We start from the raw sequence: 27376 nt of genomic DNA on the forward strand, positions 1-27376 counted from the left end.
GATTGATACACAAATAATAGATATATTCTACTTTTTGTTTCTTACTCCTGAATTGTGAATGATTATAACACATTGAATTCTAAATATATCAACACAATAGTTTACGTTCAAATTGTTTATTTGCTAACTATAATTTAGTGTAAGTTTATTTTCACAATAGATTATAGAATTCATGCAAAAAAAATTCCATAAAACAAAAACATCAATGTGAATTTAAGCTTATGCCATTTATAACTATTTTACAATTAATTGTAGGAAAACAATTATGTAGCATAGCATTATATTTTGATTTGATTATGAATAAAATGCTATAAATTATGAGTAAAATAATGCAAATTATCCAAAATTAACATATATTAAGATGGAATTTAGCTCAATTTTAGTATGATTTATTTTATTATAAATATATAAGTTGGAGCGTTTTTTTCCATATATCTCATAGCACGAAACAAGTTGTCCATGTGCAACGCACGTGCACCATACTAGTCCCTCTAGAAGAAGGCTTAATAGCACTCAAATATCCTATAGTTTTTCTTACTTTGTACTTATATAATCTCGCTTATTTTTTTAGCAATTATAAGCCCTAAAATTTATAAAATTTGCACTTATATACCCTCACTTAATTTTGTCAATGCTTATATACCCTATCACTGAGTTTGGATAGAATTTTCTAGGAGAGGAGGGGGAGGGAGGTAGGTTACCATTGTAAATCCTCCTAAAATTTTATTTTTTAAACTTTTTTAGTTAGCTAGGGGAGAGGAGGGGATGACTAAAAATTAGAAAATTCATCCATTTTCTTAACCCTCCTAAAGTGGACAGATTGGGAGGAGAAGGAAGGAATTGTAAGTGGATTTTTTATGAAATTCCAAAATTAACTTATGGTAGAAAACCAAAACTCATAATTAATAAAATTGATAGATACTCATATTGGTTTAGTAGTTTCCCATCCATTTCTATCCTCTACTCTTAACACACTCATATTATAGTGTACCCTCCCATTCCCTTGTCTATCCGAACAAAATTAAGTATATTCCACCACTTTACTTTCCACCCCTCCGGCCCTCCCTTGGGTTTACCTCAATCCTTTCCCTCCCATTCCCTCCTTTGCGTTCAAACCAAGCTTAAAGTTTTTAAAACTTGCACTTAATTCCATCAGTATGCAAACACAACAACCACCCCCGGCCCTAACCCAGGGCTGTCATGTGATACTTGCATGCTAGTTTTAGAATATTTTAACCCTTAATATTTGTTGATTTATTGTTAGACTATCAAAGTCTTGTTTTAAAATAGAATTATGGTAGGTTTAAAATAGAATTACAATATTTTTAATAGTAAAGTTAACAAAATAAAGGGTTAAAAAGATCTAAAATTAGCATGTGAATGTTGCATGAGAATTTTCAGAGGGAAATTCTCGAGTTTGCACTAGGTTGCACAGATACGAGTACGGGTGTGGACACAAGTAAAGATACAGACACATGACACAATAAATTTGTAAAAGCTAGGATATGAGGACACACACACACACACACATATGTATACTAATATTTACATTGGATTAGATATTAAACTAAAATTCTCATAACATTTGTATGTTTCTTTTACTATCTATAACAATTAAGAATCTAGTTAAATCGAACTACGAATTATAGTTTAACAATAAAAATTTTGTTCTGACCGCATGAGATATGCTGAGTATTTTTTGGATTAAAAAAACCTATCGGTTTTGAGCTTTATATATCAAAGAAACTAATTTAGGGTTATAAGTAATGGGAAAACTGGATTTTGCTTTGAATACACATGTTCGTGGCATGTGTGCGGTGAATCCGTGTCCAACCCGGATACAACATCCAAAATGAAGTGTTCGGGTAATCTAGCGTTTGCATAACTAAGGGCATTTAAATGCAAGTTTTTAAAACTTTAGGGTATTCAAATGCACCTTTTAAAAACTTTTAAGGTGTTTGGCAACTACCTAAAACGAGGAGTTTGAACCTGATATAGTTTTAGACTGTATTGTTAATTGGTAAAAAATGGTTCAGAAGTGCATCAGTTTCCTTTAGTTCAAATTTGAGCCTCTAAACTGGTTTAGTTGTGGACCAAGAGGGATTTGACCCACAACTAAAATAGTTCTTTCTAAAACCAGTTTAAGGACCAAGTATGACCCAATTTTAGTGAGTTGCCAAACACACCCATATAGAGTGTTTTTGGAATGACATTAATGTGAGGTGAAGGAAGATAGAGGGCATATTGACCTTATTTGGGAATTCATTTGAAGTAGGAATGGAAGAGAAGTTAATGTAACCCAGAAGGAAAACTTTAGATTTTTTTCATATAAATTTGCATATGTTCTATTACCTTCCTTTCACCCTACTAAACTTACAAAACGGGGTAAAATAAGTTCCCCTTACTAAATTTCCAAACAAGTTTAGTATGTTATCTTAATATCCTTCTAACTTTTTTCTGTATTCACTTAAGTTTCCTGCAGGGACAATTCCAAACTTGCCCTTCGGGCATATATAAGTGGGACCCAAACAAATGAAGGCATATAAATAAATATTTTAAATGAGGTATATGTAAGTGCTGCCAAGACCAAGTGTGGGTGTATAAGTCCAAATTAGGTATTTATTAAGGTGCAGTAACAGCCCAAGCAGGCAATAGTAATCCCATAAACTCCGAAAACACAAATGGCGTCATCATCGGCAATCACGGGATGGTACGGGCCTCTGATCGACCTCTGCAACGCCTCCGCTCACGTCGACGACTTCGTGCAGCTCCTCGTCTTCGTCCGCTCCTCTCAACCTCAGCCTCGCCCTCTTAAGGTCACCGTCCGATTTTCTCGGTAAATTTTGGTGTATGCCCAGAAGGCGTTTGATCATTTGCTTTACCCACAAAACATTGATTTTCAACCCTGTATCAATATTGGGTTTTCTCATTTTTTGAATAATGTATCTATGATGAAATTTTCTCTGAAGTTCGCTAATAGTGATGTGCGTTGTGGGCTCTTCTCTCAAAAAGTGTCAGTATGCCCACCAGGTGTTTGATCATTTGCTTACCCACTGGGCCGCTCTTAGAACACAGTAAATTTCACAGATTATCCTTCCAATTATGGGGGATGAATAAGGGAAACTTGGGCTCCAATGAATCCGTAAGGGTTGGAATCCTTAATCTTCACCCTAACCTGCACTTTGAAACAACTCGTTAGGCGGCGCCGGAATCATCCCTGGGTTTGGGGGTTCGGATACGCCATGCCTAAGCCATAGTCTCTCCAAATTAGTAAAGGATAATAAATGCGGCAGAACCCTAGCAAAAAGTTAGGTTAGAGAAGTTTACTGAGGTTTATTCCTCTTATAGAGGTGTTTGGTCCGGATTATGAAGAAGATACACGTGTTGGCATCTGAATTAACTGGAACTGCCTTTCGTTGGTGGTTGCCTCCTTTTCTTTGGGAGAAACGTGCGGTAGTATAGGCGACACGTGGGGGGCCAAGTATTACTGTTAGACTCTCCTAAAGCAAAGGTTACCCGTAGTGAAGCTGGGACCTGGGTCTCCTCTCTGGCGTCCTTACCATGTGAGGGATATATGGCATTTAAGCAATTTTCGTGGTGTAACACCCACAAAATATTCGTTATGGCTCTTCTCTCAAAATTATCGGGTTTTCTCATTTTTGAAGGATTTTAGTATGATGAAAATTTTATCTAAAGTCAGCTAGTCAAAGTACCTGTATGTCCACCACGTGTTTGATCATTTGTTTGCCCATGAAACATTGGCTTTAACTGAGCCTAGGATCAATATTGGGTTTTCTTATTTTAGAATAGGTTTACGCCAAATTAAAATAAGTTTTCGTATGATGAAAATTTATCTTTAGTTTAATAGTCTGAAGTTGCACTATGCCATCTTTCATAATAGACTAACTGCAACCATGTGACCATTAATGCACACTGAGGTCCTACTTTTTCATTTATTTATATGGAATATGTGAAAATTTGTAATCTATGAGAAGGAAATACTGATTTCTGCGTTGGGTTTTGTTCGCTGTTTTAGAATGCACTAGTTTGCTACTGGCTGAGTGCTGACATTATAAGTCTATTTATTCTGTATAAACAGTTTTGATTAGAATATAGGGAAATTTCACAAAACATCCATGGGGTTTGCACCAAACGACCATAAAATGAACTTCCAAAACTGCGATCATATACCATGAAATATTGGAAATTGTTGATAATGGCGTTACCATCTTGGATAAAAGTTCCAAAACTTCCTTTATTTGTACCTATCAACCCACACAGTTCATAAGGGTAACATATAAGATAGACAAAATATATAAGGGCAAAATTTTTAAAAACATGTCATGTGTAAGTATGTAACAACTTAGTCTACTTGCCACCAGACATAATAGTTTAGTGAAAAACTCGGTAGTTCTTTAATGAAAAAAACTTTATGGTTATTATGTGCAAAACATCTCAGAACTCGTGATTTTTTACTGAAGTTTACCCTAAAATATATTCCAAATGTTCCTTTTTTTGTATTTTTTATTATAAAGGGATATCTTTCCTGCAGAGAGATGATGCTTCCAACAACGGAGGCACATTGTTAAAGACAAATATTCAGGTTGGTGATGATACAATGTCGTATTTCTCTGTATCTGTTTGGCAGAAGTATATGGGATCTATGGTTGTTGCTGGTGACATCATACTGCTACAAAGTGAGCTTTCTTAATATATATAATCATGTTCTTGTTTGCTTGTGTATATATACTTGAACTACACTCAATTAATGAATATGAATAAAGCCATTTACATAATATGGCTTTGATTTCCTTATTCTGGAAAATTTACAGATTTCATGATACAGTTTTAGAGTACATAGACAATGGAGTTGTTTGGTTTGGGAAAAAATTGCAACTGTAACTATATATGAAATTTGCCGGAAGAAGAAGAAGAAGAAGAAGAAGAAGAAGAAGAAGAAAAAGAAGAAAACAGTTGCAATACTTGCAATCGTATCTGGCTATCTCATTACAATTGCATCCTTTTGCAACTGCTGTTTCGAAAATGGGCTAACTTCTATAAAAAATATGACTTGTGGTTGACTATGAACCTAGATGCCCCTCTGGATGTACAAAAGAATTTGAATACATATATAACATATACTAATCATCATGTAAGTTAATATAGCATATACTAACCATCTTGAACAAAACAGTTAACATCAAATGTTTGGAACGATTCACAAGTGTATCTAATATTGAAAATGAGAGCAAAAGGAAAATTTAGTAAGTTAGTATTCTAATTAGGTTAAATTGCACTAGTTTCCCTGCTCTGTCACTTATATACCACGAAGTCATAATTTGTGGCAAAAAAATACCAGAAGTTGTTAAAAAATTGACACGACAGTACTTTTGATCATGCAAACGTGAAAATTTCCATTTGAATGTTCCCATATGACACTAACATGTTAATTTTATAACTTCCTAAGCGTTAATATTTGTTATCATTGGACATATCCCAACTCTATTTTAAAGTAGAATTATGATAAGTTTGAATAGACTTTTGGTTGATTTAATAGCAAATTTAACAAATAATAATAGTTAAAAAGCTCTAAAATTAGCATGTAAGACTCACTGAGAAACATTTAGGGGAAGTTTTTCATGTTTGCATTACTGAGGGCACTAGGGTGCCAATTTTTTAACAACTTATGAAATTTTTCTGCCACAAAATACAACTTCTGTTATATAAGTGACAGAGCGGGGAACTTTGTGGTATTTGAGTGCAATTTAGCCTTCTAATTATATCAACAATCTACTATTCTGTCATTGCACATTAAGTAGTAGATCACTTTGATAAGTGATAATAAGGGAAATCAAACTTGTACTTTTCAGTTTGAACTGTTAACATGCAATGAAATATATAATGCTAGTGCTAGTGCTAGTGCAACCATATCTGAAATAGAGGGAGTCAATTATTGGCCCATACGTGATCATTTTTATGTGTCTGGAAGCATACTACAGTGCATTCTTTTTGTGGTTGTTTGCAGAGGTGGATCATTTCTAGTATAAGTTTAATCAATCCTAGATACTAGTTCTTTTGAGACTCTACTGATCTACCTTGTTCCTTGTCATTTCGCCTGTGCTTTTGCTGAGTTAGTACAAGATATTATGATGCAAACAATGTGAATAATCAAGCCTAACAATAAAGCTATATTATCTCCTAATTGATTTCATGGTCAAAAAACTCTCTCTGCTCCTACATGGAGAACAAGGATTTCTCATGTGCGGAAGACACTGTCTAAAAGAGGAAGAGAACTTCAGCTATATTATCTCCCAATTGATTTCATGGTAAAAAAACTCTCTGCTCCTACATGGAGAACAAGGATTTCTCATGCACAGAAGACAATGTCTAAAAGAGGAAGAGAACTTCTCCACTCCCTGAGCTATTAAGAAATTAAGTGGAAATATCCATAGATTAAGGCCTTTTAAGTTTTACAGCCGATATTGCTTACATCTGCGTGAAAGGCTATTTAGAGACTTCACCTAGACATGTGGCTGTCACGAATGACATCACTCTATGACTATATCTTGTGTGTGTGTGTGTGTGTGTGCGTGCGCGCATGCGTGTGCACACTATTGTTGTCTATCTTGTATGCTGGTTATTACATCATATAATTTTTGCTTCTGCTTTTAAGCCCACAAGTACATATATCTCGTTAACTAGTGATTACTTCCCGGAATAACTATCTATTATTATATATCCTTTGAAGAGCTATATATTGGTATTGTCTTCAAACCCTCTTTAGTCCTGTTGAGCTCCTGATAGTGGGTGAAGAATTAATGTAAAAGTATGTTTTTGGTACATTTTGCGCTTTTCTGTGTTAAGAGTAAAATTTTTCCTTTTCTCCTTCATTTTACCTAAACCTTAGTGCACTATCTGTGCTGCAGATGTTAAGATTGTAGAATTTAGAAATCTCTTGGAAGCTGCAACGGTCCATATTTCTTCACTGTTGGTTTTGGTACACAGTTGCGAGTTACATGCCTGTAAAGGTAATCATTATTTACATATTCATTGATAGGGGATGTTTTTGAGTGTTAATTTTCCTATATCTTCCCATACTATTTTTCATTGAATTTTTAAAATCTTATTGTTGGTTTCATGGTTATATTAATTTATGGACATCCATGGGTCCCTGGTCCTTTTAGCCTGCATGAGAACATGTCATAGGTTCTTACTATCTCAAGTTATATCCAGTTACATCATTTATTGATAAATATTCTTGAGGTTCCTAGCAATAACCACAAACTTAATTTTTTGGTGGAACTAACTACTAAGCACAAATTTCTCTGTAACGAAGCCAAAGGCATATGTTAGTTGTGTATTGGCCAATACGTTTCCTAGGTATACATTGGTGAAGTTCAGTTTTCTTTACATCTATTTTTTAATAAAAAAGTAAATTTTCTTGACATTTAGCGGGCTAGGATCAATAGTATAGGCTGTATAGCTTATAGCTTGATCACATGAATCCTTGGGCAATTATTTCAAATTTCAAGTGTCGGAAAGATGTATAAGTGCATCCAGTCTTATTTTTATCTGCTCATTCTAATCATATTTGTCTGCCTAGATGACTATTTGCAACCAGATTATACTTGCACCTTTTCCTAATTGTTTTATGCTTCTCTTCAAGCATTATGCAAATGACGAAGACAAAATTCCATGAATCAAAACCTTCTTCCTTGTTCATATATAAAAAAGGTTTGTACTAAATTTTATTTGAGAAAAATTATACATGCCATATAATGAAAATAATATTTTTCCATTTAAGAATTAAATGGATTCATTTAGGCTGTGTTTGGTTTGAGGTAAAGTGAAGGAAAAGAAAAGGAAAAAGAAAAAAAAAGAAAAGAAAAGAAAAAGAAAATGAAATAAGATTCTTTATGATGTTTGGTTAGGAAGAAAATGCTAGAAAGAAATTTGAAGGAAAGCAGTATTAATTAAATAAAAATGAGATACAGAATATAGTTAAATTATACTAAATAATAATATGTATTATAATGTTCTATAGAGAGAGTATGAATCAATAATAAAATACATATGTAATAACAGTCATTGACTTTAAATATATCTTTTGACAGGTTTTAAAATTCTAAATATAATATAATATTCTATAAAAAAGAGGGCTCTCCATATATTTTTTTGTTTTTTTAATGGTTCATATTCTCATTACTCCATAGTTTGACTAATAAACATGAGCCAGGAGAATCTGAGAGCCTTTCAATTGTCTTTTATTCAAGTGGGGCCCTCGTACAACCAAAGAGATTAGCAGGGAGTCCGAGAGCCTTTCGATCGTCTTTTATCCAAGTAGGGCCCACACACAACCAAATAGAATATCTTGCTGACATTGATGGCGTGGGTTGGGGTCGCGTAATCAATCGGCCCCGACTATTTTTTCCTCAGCTTTCACTCTGTTTAGAAGACGAAAAGTAGAATGAAAATTCCATAAGTTTTTTTTCATCGCTGATTCTGATTTTCCTTTTCTTCTTATCTTTCCACCTAACCAAACAATACAAAACCATTTTCTTTTTCTTTTTCTTTATTTTCATTTAAACCAAACATGGGCTTAAGATCATTTGTCCTTCTCCTTATGATGTATTATTTTTTTATGATTTATGAGTTCTTTTTGTTCTGTCTCTCGGTTCCTTCTTATCCTCTAATCTCCAAATTAAAATTATTTAATTTTTGTCAGTTCTAATATAACATATATGATGTGCTTATTTGGGTATCAATTTTAACCATAAGGGACCAGAACCTTTACATGGAATAACACTGATCTTTTATTGGTTTCTTTCTTTTTGGGTGTGAATATAATATGGAGCTTATTGTGTAATATACACACTGGGACATCTGGGTCAGAACATGAGACTGAGAAATGTTAGTTTAAAATTGAACAACTCATTGCAAGGCAAAAAAAAGAAGAAGAAGAAGAACAAGAAGAAAAACAAGTAAAGGACCTATGTGACAATACCAGTGATATATGCAAGTAACGAACTATATGAACAACCAAAACTTGAGAAAGACCACATCTAAAATGTAAGTTTAAACGATCATTAAGCAAAAAAAAAAAAAAATCTTAATTTGGTGTTAATTAAAACTTTTACATTTAATTTGAAGATTAATTTTATTTTATCTAGGAATGTAATATTAAGATAATAGAGATAACCTACGTTTCTGCCTCTTCCCCCACCTCCCTGGTTATCTATTTTTCTTCTCTGTCTTAGCCTGCATCTCTTTGTTTATTTTATCTACTGCAATGTCTAGACACCATAACATATGATCTAAGAAATGTTAAATGCTCCATTCATGAGGTCCATAAAATATGTTGCTTGTACATTCATAAACTCTAATCAAATACAAGAAAATTATAATAATCATATCATGAAAAGAGGTCTTAGAAATATGAAATATCCAAGGTTACAAAAAGCGCTAGGCAGCTAGGTATTTGATCCGACGCCTAGAGTCTAGATGACTAGGGGGAGCCTAGGCAGTTTTCTTATGTTTATTTGATAAGTATAGATATTGATAGTAAATGCCAATATTATAGAGAGCCTAGGTGTCAGATTGACGCCTAGGTGGATTTCTTTCTTCGTTTAGGTGGTGGTAGAGGAAGTTTTGTTGAATGTTGGAGGAGGTAGAGGATATGTTCATAATTGGAGGCTGAATGAGTTGGAAGGAGGTTGGAGGACATGGAGACTACAATGGAAGGAATCACGATTGAGGTCTAAAGAGTGCAACCGCATAAACAGATCACGCTTCCCTAGGCGATTCCAGAATCTAGCTTGGTTGCCTAGACGCTAGTAGCCGCTAGGCGAGCGGCCTAGGTACCGCCTAGGCATACACCTAGGCAGGCTAGAACGCTTTTAAAACATTGGAAACATCTTTCATCTACTGTGGTGCATAGACATCATAACATATGATCCGAGAAAAGTTAAATACTCCATTCATGAGGTCCATAAAATATGCCAGAACATACATAAACGCTAATGATAATACAAGAAATTCATGACAATCATATCATGAAAAGATGTCCTAGAAACATCTTCTATCTTGATTTTCAATTAACGGTAGCTCGATCGAAAAAAAATCTCAGATAACGCCTGAGCTCCTTGCAACCGATAGAATATGTCATCAATGCTTGGCAATGGAAATGTGGTAGCCTACTTCAACTTCCGGTAATCAACACAGAAAATTGCGTACCACCATCCTTCACACATAAGACAGATGCACTCAATGTTAACACTAGGTTTAATAAATCCCTTGTCCAACTTCTCTTTTGAGTTCCTTCAACTGCATGAGCAATTGTACATGGAGCTTCTGAATTGGCCTAGTGCTTAAGGACCAAGTCAATTAAGAACTCAAACTCTCTATCTGGAGGCATTCTTGGAAGATCTTTTTGGAAGACTAAAAGGAATTTTCTCCAGACTAACTTGTTAGCTCAATTGTCCAATAGAAGGTAGGTAACCAGTGGAAACACTTTTCTGAATGCAACAGGCTCTGAGGACTGAGGACTCAGATTGAGATTCCCTATAAAGCCTCTCATGTTTTGTTGCTTGAAAGAAAAACTCGTCCGACCCAAAAATTGAAAAGTAAACTACGCCTCATAGAATAATATAGAAGCATAATTTACAAATATCCAATGCATCCCTAGAATGATTATCCATATATTTCATATATTTCTGACATAACCTCAAGGTTTAAACTGCTGGAGGATATTGTTACTATTGACTGTCTCATATTGGATTAAGCATGCTGATTCTATCCAGCCGAAACCACCAAATGCTGCAAAATTTGGTTATTAGAAACTAATAATTACTGATATTGGCTAATGGGCAACCAATGGAAGAGATCTGAGTTTCGAAACATCTAAAAGATATTTGACAATGTTATATTGAGAGGTAGGAAAGAGTTCACTCTTACAATAATGCACTCACATACTTTTATAGATAGTACCTTGATAGCTTGTCTACCTAGTTCTTTATATGATTGTTTTTTCTGATTTTCTTTAATGCAGCCATTGATGAGTTAGTGACACATGGCCAATTAGGGGAGAGAGCTAGAGCAAAATTAGAGAGGGTAGTAAACTGGGTACAACATACGGAATCTGCACTTCAGCATGTTCAGAAAGAGGATTTATGCCAAGTACACAACTATTTACATTTTGATGCTCACTATTGTTTTTACTTAATGAATTTCTCATATCTGTTCTATCTATACTTTGGACATAGACCTAGCATGTAATTGTCATTGTAATTCAGAGATGAAACCAATATTTGTACAGAAGGTACCTATACAGGTAAAATATATATTGTTTTGTTGATTGACAGCTTCCTAATAAGCTGATAAGGTAGATAACAGTGTTTTGTTATTAGGTTTAAATTGGCTACCTAAAATCCATATATTTCCACCAAAGTTGAATCATGTATCCTTATTTTATAGAATCCATTTTTCTAGTGCTGAAATAACTTGACATATGAGATTGATCCACTGAAATTTGTTCTCATGTCTTGAGAATAGGTTTGAGTCAATTTAACTTTTCTCAAATAGATTTATGCAATCTGCAACAACATCTACATCCCTATTTTTTTGCACCTTTCAAGTTTAATAACTTTCAAATAGTATTTTGATACCTAAAATTATAATATATTTTTATTGTGATTCGATGGTAAAGGTCATATAGCGATCATTGGCAACGTACCGTCTGCCAGTGCAACAACTCCAGTCATCTTTCTATCCTCTTTCCACCTGATTCAATAAGTATGGGAGGTTGTTAGTTCTATTTCTCTAGTTTGAGTATGAGAGGTTGTTAGTTCTATTTCTCTAGTTTGGTTAGCATTTATTCTATTATTATCAGCACCCTTTATGACTGTGATAAAATGTTGATGCTTTTGGGTACAAATTATTACATGGCATATTAATATCCGAAGTGTTATTTTTCACCTTTAATCTTTTGAATCAAATTACACTATAAAACTTTGTTGTATCAAACTTACAAGCTAGACTATAAAGCTTTTGGAGAAGGGTAATTGAGCAGAGACGAACGAAAGAAGATTTGTCTTTTTGAGAACCAATTTGGCTTTATCCAAGGGAAATCAATTGTGGAACTTATTATATATTAAGACCATCTATGAAAAGATACATGGAGAAGACAAAGGGATCTACTTATTGTCACGCCCCGGTTCCAAAACGTAATAACTTGGGACGTGACTCGGCCGACAATGCAACCATATAGTCACATTCACGTCTCTGGATCATTATGTATACATATATATTGCCAAAAGAACTACTACATAGTGCATGTAACTAAGATAACAAAGAAAATAGATAGATAAAAAAATCTCTGAAAAGACAGAGTTCTATGACAAGTCCACAACTATCCAAAGTGAGAAAAAGAAAAATACATCATAGTCTGGAGAACCATAGGTGGTTATAGGAAAAGTATAAACCAAATTACTGCCTGAATAAAATAAAGATAAGAGTAATAGGACAGAAGGTGATCACTGCCGTTGGGTCTGATCCTCAAAGTATTCTCGGTCCTGTTAAGAAAGAATGGTCCCCAAGTCTGGGGCACGCAAACCCCAGGGGAGTTAGAAAACTCCTAGCAAGCATGTAAAATGAGAAAATTTTGTATGAAATGTAAGTGTAGGCGACATGTATAAAGAAAAGATGAAATCTTAATTAAAGCTGATAAAGGAAAATGCTAATTGTAGATATCAAATAAAGTCTACCACAAGACACACAAGCACATTATTCTTATTTTACATGTTATTTGAATTAGAGGAGAGTAATATCAGGTATATAAGTCGGTCCTTCCCGTAACACGTCCCAAGAACACGACTTCAAGTCACGTATTGGCCCTTGGTCCTTGTATATATAACTCAAGATATCAGGAATGCGCATGAGCCTGTTTATATACCTTATATATTCTCCGTCCAATTCTCCTTTATAAACCCTATATTTGTCGGTTTAATTTAAATGACTGTGCATGGAATGTTATGCACTAACTGTTTGTGGGAAATTTATAAGAAGACAATTGAGAATATGATTTATTGTATTATCTCTCTAACTGGCTTAGACAAAGAATGAATACAATTCTCTCAATGAGAATATGATTTATTGTATTATCTCTCTAACTGGCTTAGACAAAGAATGAATACAATTCTCTCAATACAATTTCTCTCATCTCTCTAACTGGCTTAGACAAAGAATGAATACAATTCTCTCAATACAATTTCTCTCTAACTAACTTAAAAAAAAGAAATTACAATTTTCTTTTATCGGAATTCCGATTTACAAAAGAGAAGAGGGTCGACAGAGATCCTCCCATTTGTTTAAAACTAGGTTTTTTACGGTAGCGATGTGATGCCTCCCTCGACGTTCGTATTGAGTTTGCTTCTCGTTGACGATCCGATGTCTCACTTCACTGGAACGGTTAATGTAAACTTGCGTGACAAGTATGAAAAGAACTCTTAAGAGTTTATGAACTCAGAACGAGTATAAACTTTGTGAAAATAGTTGTTGTTAAATCGAAAATTTGGTTAATGAATTAAGCTATCCGTTGCTGAAAAGATACCTCAAACCTCCTTTCAATCAGAATCAGCCCAAAATCAGATTTCTTTTGCCAAAAAATGCCGACCGCCCCCCAAAATCTGATCCTTTTACTCGGTTGAGTTGATTGGATATTTATAAGAGGATAAGGGGGGTGTAACTGACCCCTTAATCCGCTCCTAAGTGGGCGAGAATCCCTCAATATGTGGGGAAAACGGTTTTGAAGCCGTTCAGCTCGTGTTTGAACGAGTCAAACGCCTTAAACTGATGTTCTGGAACCGAACTCTGCGTCTCAGACTTGGGACGTAGAGTTAGGCATCTGCCTAATGCTGAAACGCAATGGCCGCATTGCGTTTTGAAGCTGAAACGCAGAGATCGTTATGTGTTTTGAAGCTGAAACGCAGCGGTCGTTGCTGTGTTTTTTGAAGAGATTGTAGGTTTGTAACCTCTTCTGTTAAAACGTTGCAAAGACTATTGTTCTGTAATCTTCGCTTTAGCTATTTTGAGATGAGAGTCATTAGATTGTAACTCTCACTGTTGATTGTGAAGCCTGTTGAATCAGAGCTTTTCATCGATTGTCGTGCAGGTCGTTGAATCGTAACCTTTCTCGATCTCCGTAAAAATTCTCCAATTGTAGCTTTCGTTTGTTGACGCGAAAGTCGTATGATTGTAACTTTTATTGTCGAAATGTTGATGTAGAAGTCGTCGAGTAGTAACTTTTATCATTAAAATTTGATAGGGATCAACTATCTGTTGTAATTTTTAGATAGCTTACACTAACCACAGAGTTACCGTGGAACGACTTCCATAAAACTATGAAAAATAACCGTGACCCAGAACATATCCAATCAAGATGGGATAAACCCCATATTTGTCGGTTTAATTTAAATGCTTGTGCATGAAATGTTATGCACTAATGATACGGGTGTATCTTCTCTTCGGAACTTAGCGATCCTTATGGAAGTTTGAGAATAGATGATTCTCATGATAGCATGAGAATAGAGGTGTCAAACAGTACAAGAGAACGCAGGAGGAAGCGTGGAACGAGACGACGAGCAGAAGAATCGAAGTATCCAGTTTTCAGTCTGTGAGTCGACTCATAACAATCATGAGTCGACTCATCAGGTTGAGTCGACTCATGACTGTCATGAGTCGACTCATTGCTGGTTTTTGAGTTTTGTCCAGTTTCTGACGAGTCGACTCATCTCAGTCATGAGTCGACTCATCGATGGTTTCCTGGTTCGTTTCGGTTTCTGTTCACACGAATTCCTGTTGGTTTTGGGTCTGGTTATTTACCAAATTGCCATCCACGTTTGTACACCTATATAAAGGATTGTTTTAGGGTTTCTAAAGGGAGAGAGATTCAGATAGAGATTCTAATCATTGTATTAGGGTTTAGTGAGAATTAAGAGTTTGTTCTCGATTCTAGTGAGATTGTGTTAGTGAGAATTAAGAGTTTGTTCTCGATTCTAGTGAGATTGTGAGAGAGGGATTATAATCTTTTCATACTCATAATCTAGAGAAGGTATTTTCCTTCGCCATATACTGAATTGTGCTTGTGTTTCTGTCATCCTCTTCTCAACTCACCTTTGATAATTCCGCGATCAAAGGTGCTCGCACGACAACTCGTATCAACTAACCGCAGAGTTACCGTGGAATAACTTTCGTAAAACTATGAAAAATAACCGTGATCTAGAACATGTCCAATCAAGATGGGTACATCGTCTAGTCGATGCTATAATAGTAATAGCCAAGGAAAAAACCTCATATCGGGATATCGATATCCAGAGCATAGCCATGCTATGAAAGCATGCTTATAAATCACATTTTTAACAGGAGTCGTCTTCATACACAATCTCTCCTATTGGATGACAACTAGGTGATCAAGCAACAGTTTTCCATAAAGTCATGCATGTTAAACACAGTATCAACCAAGATAAATACTATAGGTATAAATCGGGTTTTAATCTAATCATGGCATTTCAGGTGATTTCCATTATCAAGTCTTACCTATTTAGATACTTGAGTTCCTATGACACAATATCCCATAAAATGTGAACCCTTCACTTGCTGGAAAACTGACAGAGTCAGATAGCATTCATTTAGTGTAGCAAGTATACCATGACACGTCATTGAGTTTATAAAAATTTTCATACCCTCGAATCCACTTTTTACATGTCCCACGTGGAGGTGATAAATATTATCTAGGATATCGCATATTTGAGTACGACGCCCTTATAATACTAAAGACTTAACCAGATAATATACTTAAGGACCTATGGAGTCCAGGTGATCCTACAGTTAAAAGAGATGCTCTCTTGTACTAAAAGGGGTTAAGATTTAAAAACCCACAACATGAGATGAGTACGTCGAGCTAATAATCCAAACAAGGAAACTCATATATATACCATGTATCTCAAATTGTGAATCGCTAAATATCAACTTCCAATCCTATGAACAAGCAATAAAAATACTACACATAGCATGCATATAAGCATAAGTCTTGTTAGTGTGTTAAATCCTGACAAGGTTATTGAAACTAGTAGTGGTCAGCATTGAGAGAGTGTTGCTGGAAAAAGGCATCTCAAGACTTTTGTTGCAAAGGATTCAAGTAGGTGTTGACAAGAGTTTCGCTTGAATTGTGCTCGGTTGGGTTCAAGACTGGTTGCAATAAATATTAAGTCGGGTCTGGTTCAGACTGGTTAATCTGGATTGGTCTGGTCTGAACTGGTTCAGTTTGACCTAGTCGGGTCAAGACTGGTTTAGTCGGATCTGGTCTGATCCATAAAATTATAACAATACAAACTGATTGTGTGATGTAACTACTGTTATACTATGTATTTTAACCCAACTTGGAACAGAGTAGTCAATTGCACAAAGGCCCACTTGCCAGGCCCATTTAAGCACACATGAACGCACAGTTGGTTTTACAGGCTTACATTAACTAATGAGCTTAGCATAACTTAAGACAATTAATTATTACTACAAATTAATATTGTTGACACTTTGGTGACTCCCACTAAATGTGCTTACAACACTATAATATGGAGATTCAGATACTGTCTATAACCTGTACTATTTGCACTACACTGTTTGTCTAGAATGTATAACTGTGAACATCTACCTCTCAATCCGGATAATACAGTGCCCTGACTAGTTTTTGAACAACTGTGTGATGACATATGAACTTACTGCATGAATCTGAACCTACCACCTATACATACTTGCGTTGATCCTCTGTTAATGTCATTGACATGTGTACTTATGAAATTTGCTACTTGTGTGAATTATGATGTATAACTATATAAACTTGTCCCCAGTTGTTCAACCACATTATAGATTTTGACTGATTCTCCCTGTGAGTACCTCACCTTATACTGACGGTGGTACTGATTATACTATGTCATATGTTTTGTGTTGCTACTAATACACTGTTGATACTCACAAACTTTCAACCACATACACATTGACCACTTGTAAACATACCGTTAAATATATTCACACTCTTTACTACTGCATAAGCCTTAATATGCTACATAAAACCGACCACTAACACCTGCTGTATACAAATAAATACAAACGGAAGTGACAATACTTTTATGTTACTAGATTATCAAGTCTAATGCATTGATAGTACTTCGCATGCCTCTACAGAATTTTACTACATAATGCTTGTTGTATCAATGGAATTATAATATGTGCTATTCTAAACACATGAAACTAAAATATTATATTTCTGACAATACATATCTGCTATACTATAATTATATACATGTGATTGTGATTGTCTGTTTACTCTTGATTGTATGTTGTGCATACTATTAGCCTGAGTATTAAAAACATAAATGCTTACATAACAAAATTTAACTACAATCTCTTTGTCATGATTTTCTAGAAAGAAATTCTAGAAATTAGATAAGGTGATCATGAAAAAAATAAAATAAAAATAGTTGAAGAATAAGAAACGCTTGCAAATTAATGTCGAACCAAAAATTCAAGCAAAGATCATTCTCCCCTCCCTCTTCAAGCATTAATTGTTGCTTTCCTCTCTCTCTCCCTCTCTCCCGTGAACAAATATGCTCTCTCTCTCTCTTCCCGTGAGACAAAATGTGGAAGGAGATTTTAAAGGAGAGATTAGTGGAGGAATTTGTTTAGTGGGGAGATAAGGGGAGGTTAGGTGAGGGATTTGTGGAGAGGGATTAGCAGGTTTGTTAGGATTTTCTAGGATGAGTTTTTATTTTATTTATTTATTTTTCAATCCTGTTATCATGTGGGCCTTCAAATGAATTGATTTGCATCTAAAAAAATGGATTATTATATCCTACCCACCTAAGAAGAGAAATTTCGTCCTTGAAATTTAATCCAAGCACACGAGAACCTAGACGTTACCGGTCATAAAGAGATGTGATACCCAAATCTAGATTCTCGTGGTATATATCTCATACCATATACTACAAGCCTATTGGAATGACTCTCCATAGTATGAATCTTCTGCGAGATCAGTCAAGACGTGATACATATAAACCAATTCTTTCCCAAGTTTGGTCCTAAGGGTCGTCACCCTTGTACCACCACCAATCACAATCCAGTGGAGGAAGATCACGAGCCCCCTCTCACTAAAACATGTATCCCAGTATCAATATTATAATGGTGTCTTGAAGGACTCGCTTGACATTCAGCACTATGACATCATACACATGTATAACCTAAGATAATTTGATACTAATATAAAATATGTAGATCCTAGCCTGAGACTTTTCATGAAGTTCTTGTCCTTGTATTTCTTAACTTATAAACATGTGGTCAAAATCATGTTCCAGTGGCAATTCTCAAGAGTTAATATATTTTTCTAGATATCAAACATCATGTAATATCTTGATCATATATTAGGTACATAGTCATATCAACATCATACACTGTGCATTACCCGTATTGAATAGTGTAAGGATGCTTCAGGAGCACAAATATCAAGCTAACACGGGTTCATGCCAAGCTCATGTGTTAAGCTACATATACTCATACATGCAATCACTTAGTTAAAAATTTTGAAAGATATAAAATGAAGATAGGAGGATTAAATACAAAGATATTCGGGTATAGTTCATCTTCCTCATCATATTTGTAATCTAATATATAAGCAAATTATATCATGTAGTTACTCATTACTAAACCACTCTAATCCATCAAAGTTCTAAGCTAATCTATCTACAACACTTAGTATTGACCCCGCTAAACCTATTTATAAGGATTTATCCATTATAATCCCCAACCATTAATAGAAAAGTAAAAGGTCACTCTCAGGATTGATAATCTAGAAAATCAAATGCACATACACCACTAGATAGATTTGTTTTACATGCATATCTACATCGAGTTAAGCTTAAAAACATTCCTCTCACATGACCTAACGGTGCTAAGATACTAGCCTAGTTGGTGGTAACTGAAAAGTTTCAAGTCTACTAATATCTTTATTGACTAGCACATAAAGAACATCCAAGTTCAGTCGCATGAACTAGCTGGAGCTAAATGGTTTGATTTAGAGGATCCAGTTGGCCGAAATAACTTCAAAAAGATATAATAGTAAACTTTATAGGTGATTACTTCTTTGAAAATGATTGATCAAAGAGTTTTTGGTTAACATTAAAGTTCTTGCTTTTTCAGAAATACTTTTGATAAGAATCTTGATTTTGGAAAGGAAAAAAAAATACTCAAACAATGATTTTTTTTCATAAAAGAAATTGATCATACTTCTAAGTAGATGAAAATTCCCTTTCGACTGTCACCCACCAGTTTTAAATCAAGTTCTTTTTTTCTTACTTTCTTAAAAAAATATTAATCCCCAAGAAAACACTTGTGCTAAAATAAAGCTGCTACATTAGAGATTTGAGTCTGAAGTTTGGACAGAAAATAGTATAAAAACTACACTTGTGCTAAAATCAAGTTTCGACTCTCTCTCTCTCTCTCTCTCCCCCTCTCTTCCGTGAACAAATATGCTCCCTCTCTCTTTTCCCGTGAGAAAAAAATTGGAATGGGGTTTTAAAGGGAATGATTAGTGGAGGAATTTGTTTAGTGGGGAGATAAGGGGAAGTTAGGTGAGGGATTTGTGGAGAGGGATTTGTAGGTTTGTTAGGATTTTCTAGGATGAGTTTTTGTTTTATTTATTTATTTTTCAATCCTGTTATCATGTGGGCCTCCAAATGAATTGATTTGCATCTAAAAAAATGGATTATTACACTTATGGTTTTCATTAATCTAAAAAATGTTATGATACATAGATACAGTGCCAAGTGACGGGATATGATGGGTCAGAGTGAAAAAAAATATTGAGTAGGTAAATTAATGTGATTAAAGATTTGTGTGATAGAACACTAACCAGGGTGAGAACAAATGAATAAGAGACAACATTGTTTCTTATTATCATAGGTTAATATTAGGGATCAACTTAATATTGTTTTCTTGCATTAGTTATGTAACAATTTACTAGAGTATTCAAGATGAAGTACTATGGTGTATTTTATTTTCTAACGATGTAATATCAGCTGATGAGTGTAGGAAAGAATGATTTCTAAATTATAAAGATGGCGAGAACCTCTCAAATCTAAAAGATTTAGAATCAGTAGAACAAAAATAGACTACATTGAATGTAATTTTGGTATAACTGTGGTCATTAATCAAGATGGTGAGATTGAGAATGATGTGGCTCATCAAATCAAATCAAATCAAGATGATTAAGTTGGAAGAGTGCTATGGAGTCCTATCTGTTCGTAGATTACCTATGAAATTGAAAGGAAAAAAAATCTACTCGATAGCTACGAGACCGATAATGCTTTATGAATTAAAATATGAGCGTAGCAATAATGCTTTACGAATTGGAATAGCAGTTAAGAAATATGTGCAACAAATGGGTGTCACAGAATATAAATTACTGTGGACTAGTGGATACATGTTAAGAGGTCGGATAATAAATTAGTGCATCCACCGGAGCTAGAGGTCACTCAATTGGAGGAGAAAATGAAAATAAGACTGAGATGGTTTGACCCCGTCTAACGAAGGTCACAAAATTCGTCAATCGGGAGAGGTCCTAAGATTATAATTAATGCATTGCGCCCAAAAAGAACTTGGTTCGAATCAATTAAGAAAGATATGATAGTGATTAACTTAAAAGAGGAGATAGCCCTAAACAGATCTGAGTGGAATGATAGGCTTGGTTGTTGTTTTTGTTGTAAATAATGTCATTTTATAGTCTTGATCTATCTAGAAGCAGTTATCTCTGCTAACTGTTCATATGCCCACCAGATGCTTGTTTATTTTCGAAATCAGTGCAATCTGTACCACAAGTGACGATTGTTTATATGCTATATCTATCTCAAGTTGCTCTCAGTTAATCTGCACTTTTGGTCAGCAGTTGTTTGAAAGATCTTTACATGATTATAATTCAAATTTGATTGCTCTCTCAACCTTATCTTATTATAGGTTTAAATTTCATCGCGAACGATTAGCTGATTTGTCTATGAACTTCCTTGTTCTTTCTGACTATTCTATAGTTTGTTGGTTGAATTGCATTAAGGTGACATAATTTAAGCATTTAACTTGATGTTGCGCAACAGAAGAAAGAAAAAGCAATCAAGAACTGGAAGGCATGTGAAGGAATGAAGTCTATGGATTGTTTATCAATATCTGAAGCATTGCAAATAGCTATCACATGTAATACCAAGTTTCACGCCTACATTGCTGAAATGTTTACGCCATTTATCTCAAAATCAAATGAATACAAGGATGAACAACTATTTGTCAGCAAGAGATTGTCCGCGATGGTCAAAACTAATATTGTAGAAGATTTGATATCTAAAGGTTGCAGACTATGTGGCTCACCAATTGATTCTAGGTGTGTTCAGTAAAAACCTGACCTCTTAGTTTATCTAGTGTTCATAGGCCAATATATTTTGCATAATGGCATTTCTCTGATCCTAATGATTATGGTGGTTTCTACCAGGTCTGTACCAGAGCAGGTCAAACTTCCTCTGTACTGTAAGAAAGGTTCCAACTATCATCATGATATTTCCATGATATACAGACCATTCATGGTGAGAATCCCACAAATTTTAGTTCCAGTTGTATTTTTTTGGAGAATACTTTCAATTGTTTATTAGATGTCTTGAAATACCAGGGCGTCGTCTGATTCTCCTGAAACTAGAGGATACTAACGTTCTTTTCATAAGTTATTATTACTCTTTGATGGTTATTGTGTTATCCCATTATCTTATCATTTAAGCATATTTTCTTTTATTTCTGTTGCATGCACTTAGACAAATCTGACCTCTGACCTCTGCCTCTCGCATGCTTGTACTTTAAAGGTTGATAATGATTACATGTGAAATGTGTTCCTTGTTTGTATTCTCAATGCAATAGTCAATAATGCACTATTATATATTTGCACCGATATGCATATGCAATATATATTGCACGAAGTACTTTATGCTGATATTGTAAATAGTCAAAGATCAGGTTACCAATACATCATATATATAGAAGTAATAAAAAAAGTCTTGTCTGTTCTTATCAATTTTATGTATCTGTGTTTAAACAAAAATAGGATGTTAATAAAATATTTTCATGTTGTGTAAATAAATAAATAAATAAATAAATAAATAAATAAATACATAACTAAATAATTATGAATGTCTTGGACACATTTGCCACACATTGTAAAATTAAAGATGAATTCAAGTAAATATAAATAAATAAATAAATAAATACATAACTAAATAATTATGAATGTCTTGGACACATTTCCCACACATTGTAAAATTAAAGATGAATTCAAGTAAATAGATAAGTATTCATTGAGTACATGACAATCCGAGTATCGTATATGAATAGGTGCAAAACAGACTAATAAAGCATACTATAGAAAACCTGATTTTATTTTTGAATAGGGAGAATTTATTTGTAAAAGAAAGCATGTACACCAGCAAAGATATTGACCTTAAATGTTTCTTTTACTGGAAACCTCTCTGTGTACAATATAGAAAATTTTGAACTTGATCAAGAAACCCGGTTAGGGTTTTTTTTTAATCAAATTATTTAGTCTTCTCTTTCATCATTGCCCTATCAATTTCCCTGTGTGGATATAGGAGTTAGATGGGTTAGGAGCTCATGTCTAGCTAACTTTTGTAAACACTTGAGAGCATCCATATAATCCTGGCTCACTTGGCCAAACAAATGAGAACGTCCATATAATCTCATTGTGGGGTGTATGCCTTGCACTATATATAATTAGAAGACAATAAGTTATTATTTCTACAACTACTAGTTTTTATAGTCAATGTTCAAACATACACTTTTATCATGATGTGTGCGGTCCACGAGTGCTTAACAATTGATCGGATTATGCGTTGATTACTTGTATAATGCCGAATTATGCATTTTTGAATTTTTAATATATATATTTATCATTTATTATATGATAAAATATACAAAATTCATGAAAAAATAGAAAACATATTTAGAAGAATCTGTTTCGTCAGAGAACTTCGAAGGAAATGCTGAAGAACTCTGAGATGATCGTCGGAGAGCTTGTAGGGAGAGCGTCAGAGGTCATACGATCTTCCAGTGAGTTTTCGCAAGCGGCGCAAGGTCAAGCAAGTGTTGACAAAGGCCAAAGATACTTGTCGCAGTCACTGGGTTTGAAAAAAAGAGAATAGAGAGTGGAGTAGCGAAACTTTGGGAGAGTTAGGATTTTTTTTACTTTAGTATTCGAGTCGGGGTTGTGGTAACTGGGTTTAACCCGGAGAGGATTTAAAAGAAAATCACCGGCATTAAAAAATTATGTGTCCGCTTGGCGCTTACTGTAAATGCGCCTGATTATGCAGATGACCGCATAATGGAGCGCTTTTTCCCTAATCGGAGCTGTTGTAGCCCGCTTAGGCATAAGTGGCACCCTAATCTGTATTTTAAAACACTGTTTATAGTTAATTATTCCAGATGACAGGGGTAACCTTAATTTATTTTTACTACAATCCATAGAAGTAGTAGTTTCAACCAATTTTTCTAAGGAACAATGGAAACAGGTTCCCGAAATGTAACAATTGTTGTATTCCTTATTCTTCAACTGACAGGAGTTTGCAAAGACAAAGAGTTGAATTAACATATTCCAGTGCTGGATGTTCATTTTTTTATGTGTTTATTTTTAATTCATCCTTATTTTATTTCCTTGTCTTTCTTCCTGTTCCTATTTTCCATTTAAAAAAAAATTATTTTAAGGAAAGGTTGTAGGCCAAGTTTTTTGATATATTTAGGAAATAGGATTAAAGTTTTGTTTGAAATCTTCTTCTTAAATAAATGCATGTCAGTTTGATCTATTTTGAAACTCTAATTATGCATGTCGGTTCTCTTTTAAACAAATGTCATTTTTGTGCCACCAAATAAATGCTTCAGTTAAGCTTGTCTTTGAAATCACCTGGGAATTCAACTGAAATTTAGCAAGTTTAAAGGATCATCCTTACTGAAATCTTTTAAACAAACAGTTCAAATTCAGGTTTAACATTTTATGAATTTAATGCAGATTAGATGATAAATATGCTTAGTATTGGTGAAGTTGATTAGTTGTAGATTTGATTTTATTTTACCATAGTTTATAGTTTATAGTTTATACTTTTTTTGGACATAAAACTTCTCCCCTTTTATAAACAGAAGGACTATCCCTTTTGACCCTTTTCTTTCTAATACAATCTTGAAACAATTTACATTTTTCAGCATTTAATACATTTCCTTTGTCAGTCGCTGCATGATGAAAGTTGCTTATCGGATCCTGTCTACCTAACCAACACCAAACTTTGCCAAGGCAAGATTCTCCACAGAGGCAATGGACTATAATACTGGAAGAGTAACATTATTCGAAAGGCAACTATACATTTTCAGGTCATGGTGAAATGGGGAGCTTTCGACCATTAGAAATGAGAGAGGCAGAGAAAAGAGACGTTTTTCCTTGTTAATGGCTACATTATCAACTCACTTTACACACTTCCAGAGATCAATATCTTGAAGTTTCTCTAACTTAATAGCTTATTATCTTCCATCAGCCTTCCAGCAAATATTCCAATGAATTATTCTCATATCACTTGTGCGTTTTGTCTACTTTTGAAATTTAAATATCTTTAATGTCCTTTCTTTTTCCTCCTCCTTCTTCATCCTTGCTTCTAATAAATCCTAGCCCTGAAGAAATTACACTAATTGCTTCTTATTCCTCTACGAGTACCAATCATCTCCTCCAGCTCTCGTACATTGGCACCAATTAGAGACACATCCATCTTCTCCTCCTCAGTTCCTTATTGTTTAAAGAAGTGTCACTTTTTGAGAAAAGCAGAAATGTGGTGAATTTTTTGCTTCTTTATTATTGTTGTGTAGTAGTCAATTCCATTTGAAAGTTTCAGATATTTATCTGTAGAAAATTAGCTCGATAGTCTGTGCAAAGGAGGCGCAAGTTTAGGGATTTGCTTTGGGCTTGTTTGGATTGAGGGTAATGGGGGTGAGGGGAAGAGAGGGTAACTTTTAACCTTGTTTGGGAAGTAAATATAGCAAGTTAATAGGGGTGAGGGGAGGTGAAAGGAAATATAGCAAGTTAATAGGGGTGAGGGGAGGTGAAAGGAGGTGAAAAAATAACATGATTTCTTCCCCCCAATTTGGGGTGTAATGGGGGTGAAGGTAAAGAGGGGGAATACAACAAATGTAGAGAGACATATTTACCCCTAACTAAGATCAAAATCCAACGGCTAAAATTTCTAACAACAATATAACTTATTTGCCTTCATTCAGTTAGAATGGTCTGATTTAGCATTATTTACAGTGCAAATCGCTCAAAAGCAGTGATTTGTCTTTTATGCATTACAACAAATATCACTAGATTATGCTTGTCTTAACCAAGAAAGAACAGTGTAGTTAAAAAACATAAATATAAAATTTAAACGATGAGCAGAAATCATGCAGCATAACAAGAAGCTGACCATCACTGAAACACCTTTGGACCTTCTTTTTTCTGTGCACCCAGTTACCATGGATCTTATGTTACCTTATTTGTTTAATAAAGAAGATTAAGATAAATTTGTAGAGAAATCTAAGTGGAGAGCTATAACTTGGGTGATATATATATATATATATATATATATATATATGAAAACACATACTTGTTTTATGTTATAAGCTGTTTCATGGATATAAGAAAGTGAGGAATTAACTCGAAGAAAATAAAGATTTTAATTAGACCTTTAGACAGAAGTTTTAGTTTTTACACCTAATTGTATGTAAATTTAAAAGCAAAATGAGTAGAAAAGTAATTAAAAAAAAGAATTAGGTTAAGAGAAGGGGTATTTATAGGGTTTAGGTTATATTCAGATTTGTAGGGCCCACTAACTAGAAAATTGCTGAAAAATAGAAGTGTTTGGACAAATTATCATCATAAAACATATAAAATCATTTGGAATAACTTTTGTGAAAATAGGTCTAGATTTTGAAATATGGATTAAAACTCAAAAACTTAACGATCTAAAGCAAATTTACGGTTAAGGATTATTGTTTCATATTATTTTAACTCTAATAGTTATCTTCGAAGTTACCAAGAGATTTGATGATTATTGTTTTATATTATAACCCCCTGTCGTTGTTCACCACAACATAAATGCTACATTGATATGATTAAATGACAACAATATCAACTCAATTACAATCCTAAGACAACCAAAGCCTCTATTCATCACAAATTGGAGGAAAATACACGAGGCAGCAACTTGCTTGTACATGATTAACAAATAAGGAAGCGTCTAAAACAATAATCCTTAACAAGGAACCACAACAAAATCTTAACAGACTACAGAAGTAATGGGCAGGCTTAGATTTTTTTAAATTTAATTTTGTTTTATTTTTTATTTTTCTGTTAGCATTTTTCTCTTACATATAATGCGCAAAGCTTTAAATCCTCCCACGAGGAGAGTCAAGTAGATTCAGAGGTTAGATGACAAAATTTCTTTAATTACAGTACAATTAGAATGTAATATCCAAAAGGATCGAGAATAATATTGTCCAAGGAAAGATTTTACCCAAACTCACACTTTCAAAGGGAAGGGAGTATCATTTCTCAATAAGTCACACAAGCCCTAAGTCTTAACTTCATATCTTAAGACTCGATGAATCTTGTCCATATCTTCTACCAAGATATGATGTTAGCCATAAATAAAATGGTGATGACATGAATTTGATAACCACTCTGATTGTGTTTTCCCATGATGCAGCTGTATGTTTGGGACCAAAGTGCACAAATCCCTCTTCTTGTAAAGAATAAGGCTGCAGAGATCTTATTTGGAAAAATCACAGCAGAAAATGTTTACAAATGCTATCAAGAAGGCAAGGATCATAAACAGCAGCATCATTCCAATCCATCGAGCAGTCAGCATAGGATTAAGCCTGATTTTTATCGTATATGGTTGATTCTTGTTAAAACGTTGTTGATACATGATCAGAATAGTCCTTTCAGGTTTGAAATTGCTGTGGATAGGGAGAAGGATGTTGAGAATGGAAGGTTTGAGCTGGTTTCATTTACAATGCCATGTTACGGCAGTTGAAGTTTTAATTCTTCTCAAGCTTTGCTTTCACTTTGATGACAGAATCCATTTTGTATGCAGTTGTATGGTAGTGAACAAATTGATGTAAATTTTTTTAACTAGAAAAAGTTTGAGGTAACTGTTAGTACTGAGCTTCCAGAGTAGAATATGGCTCCTGTACAACTGGTCTTCTTTTTTTCACT

The 27376-nt window shown here is 34.3% G+C and overlaps 1 protein-coding gene across 5 annotated transcripts; it reads left to right on the forward strand.

The window, feature by feature from the left end:
- Window positions 2530–27340, forward strand: LOC109845531. 5 transcript variants are annotated; one of them, XM_020414791.1, is made up of 7 exons: window positions 2530–2816; window positions 4553–4697; window positions 6927–7028; window positions 11048–11175; window positions 21189–21466; window positions 21575–21665; window positions 24361–25056. In XM_020414791.1, the coding sequence occupies exons 1-7, from the start codon at window positions 2682–2684 to the stop codon at window positions 24454–24456; spliced, it is 975 nt and encodes a 324-aa protein (XP_020270380.1). In that variant the 5' UTR covers window positions 2530–2681; the 3' UTR covers window positions 24457–25056. The 5 variants fall into 5 exon arrangements, with proteins under 5 accessions (XP_020270380.1, XP_020270377.1, XP_020270378.1 ...); XM_020414788.1 differs by lacking the exon at window positions 24361–25056 and adding an exon at window positions 26865–27340 and having other exon boundaries at window positions 2544–2816; window positions 21192–21466; XM_020414787.1 differs by lacking the exon at window positions 24361–25056 and adding an exon at window positions 26865–27340 and having other exon boundaries at window positions 2546–2816.

Source organism: Asparagus officinalis, chromosome 6 (genome assembly GCF_001876935.1).
Source record: "Asparagus officinalis chromosome 6, Aspof.V1, whole genome shotgun sequence".
NCBI classification, from domain to species: domain Eukaryota; kingdom Viridiplantae; phylum Streptophyta; class Magnoliopsida; order Asparagales; family Asparagaceae; genus Asparagus; species Asparagus officinalis.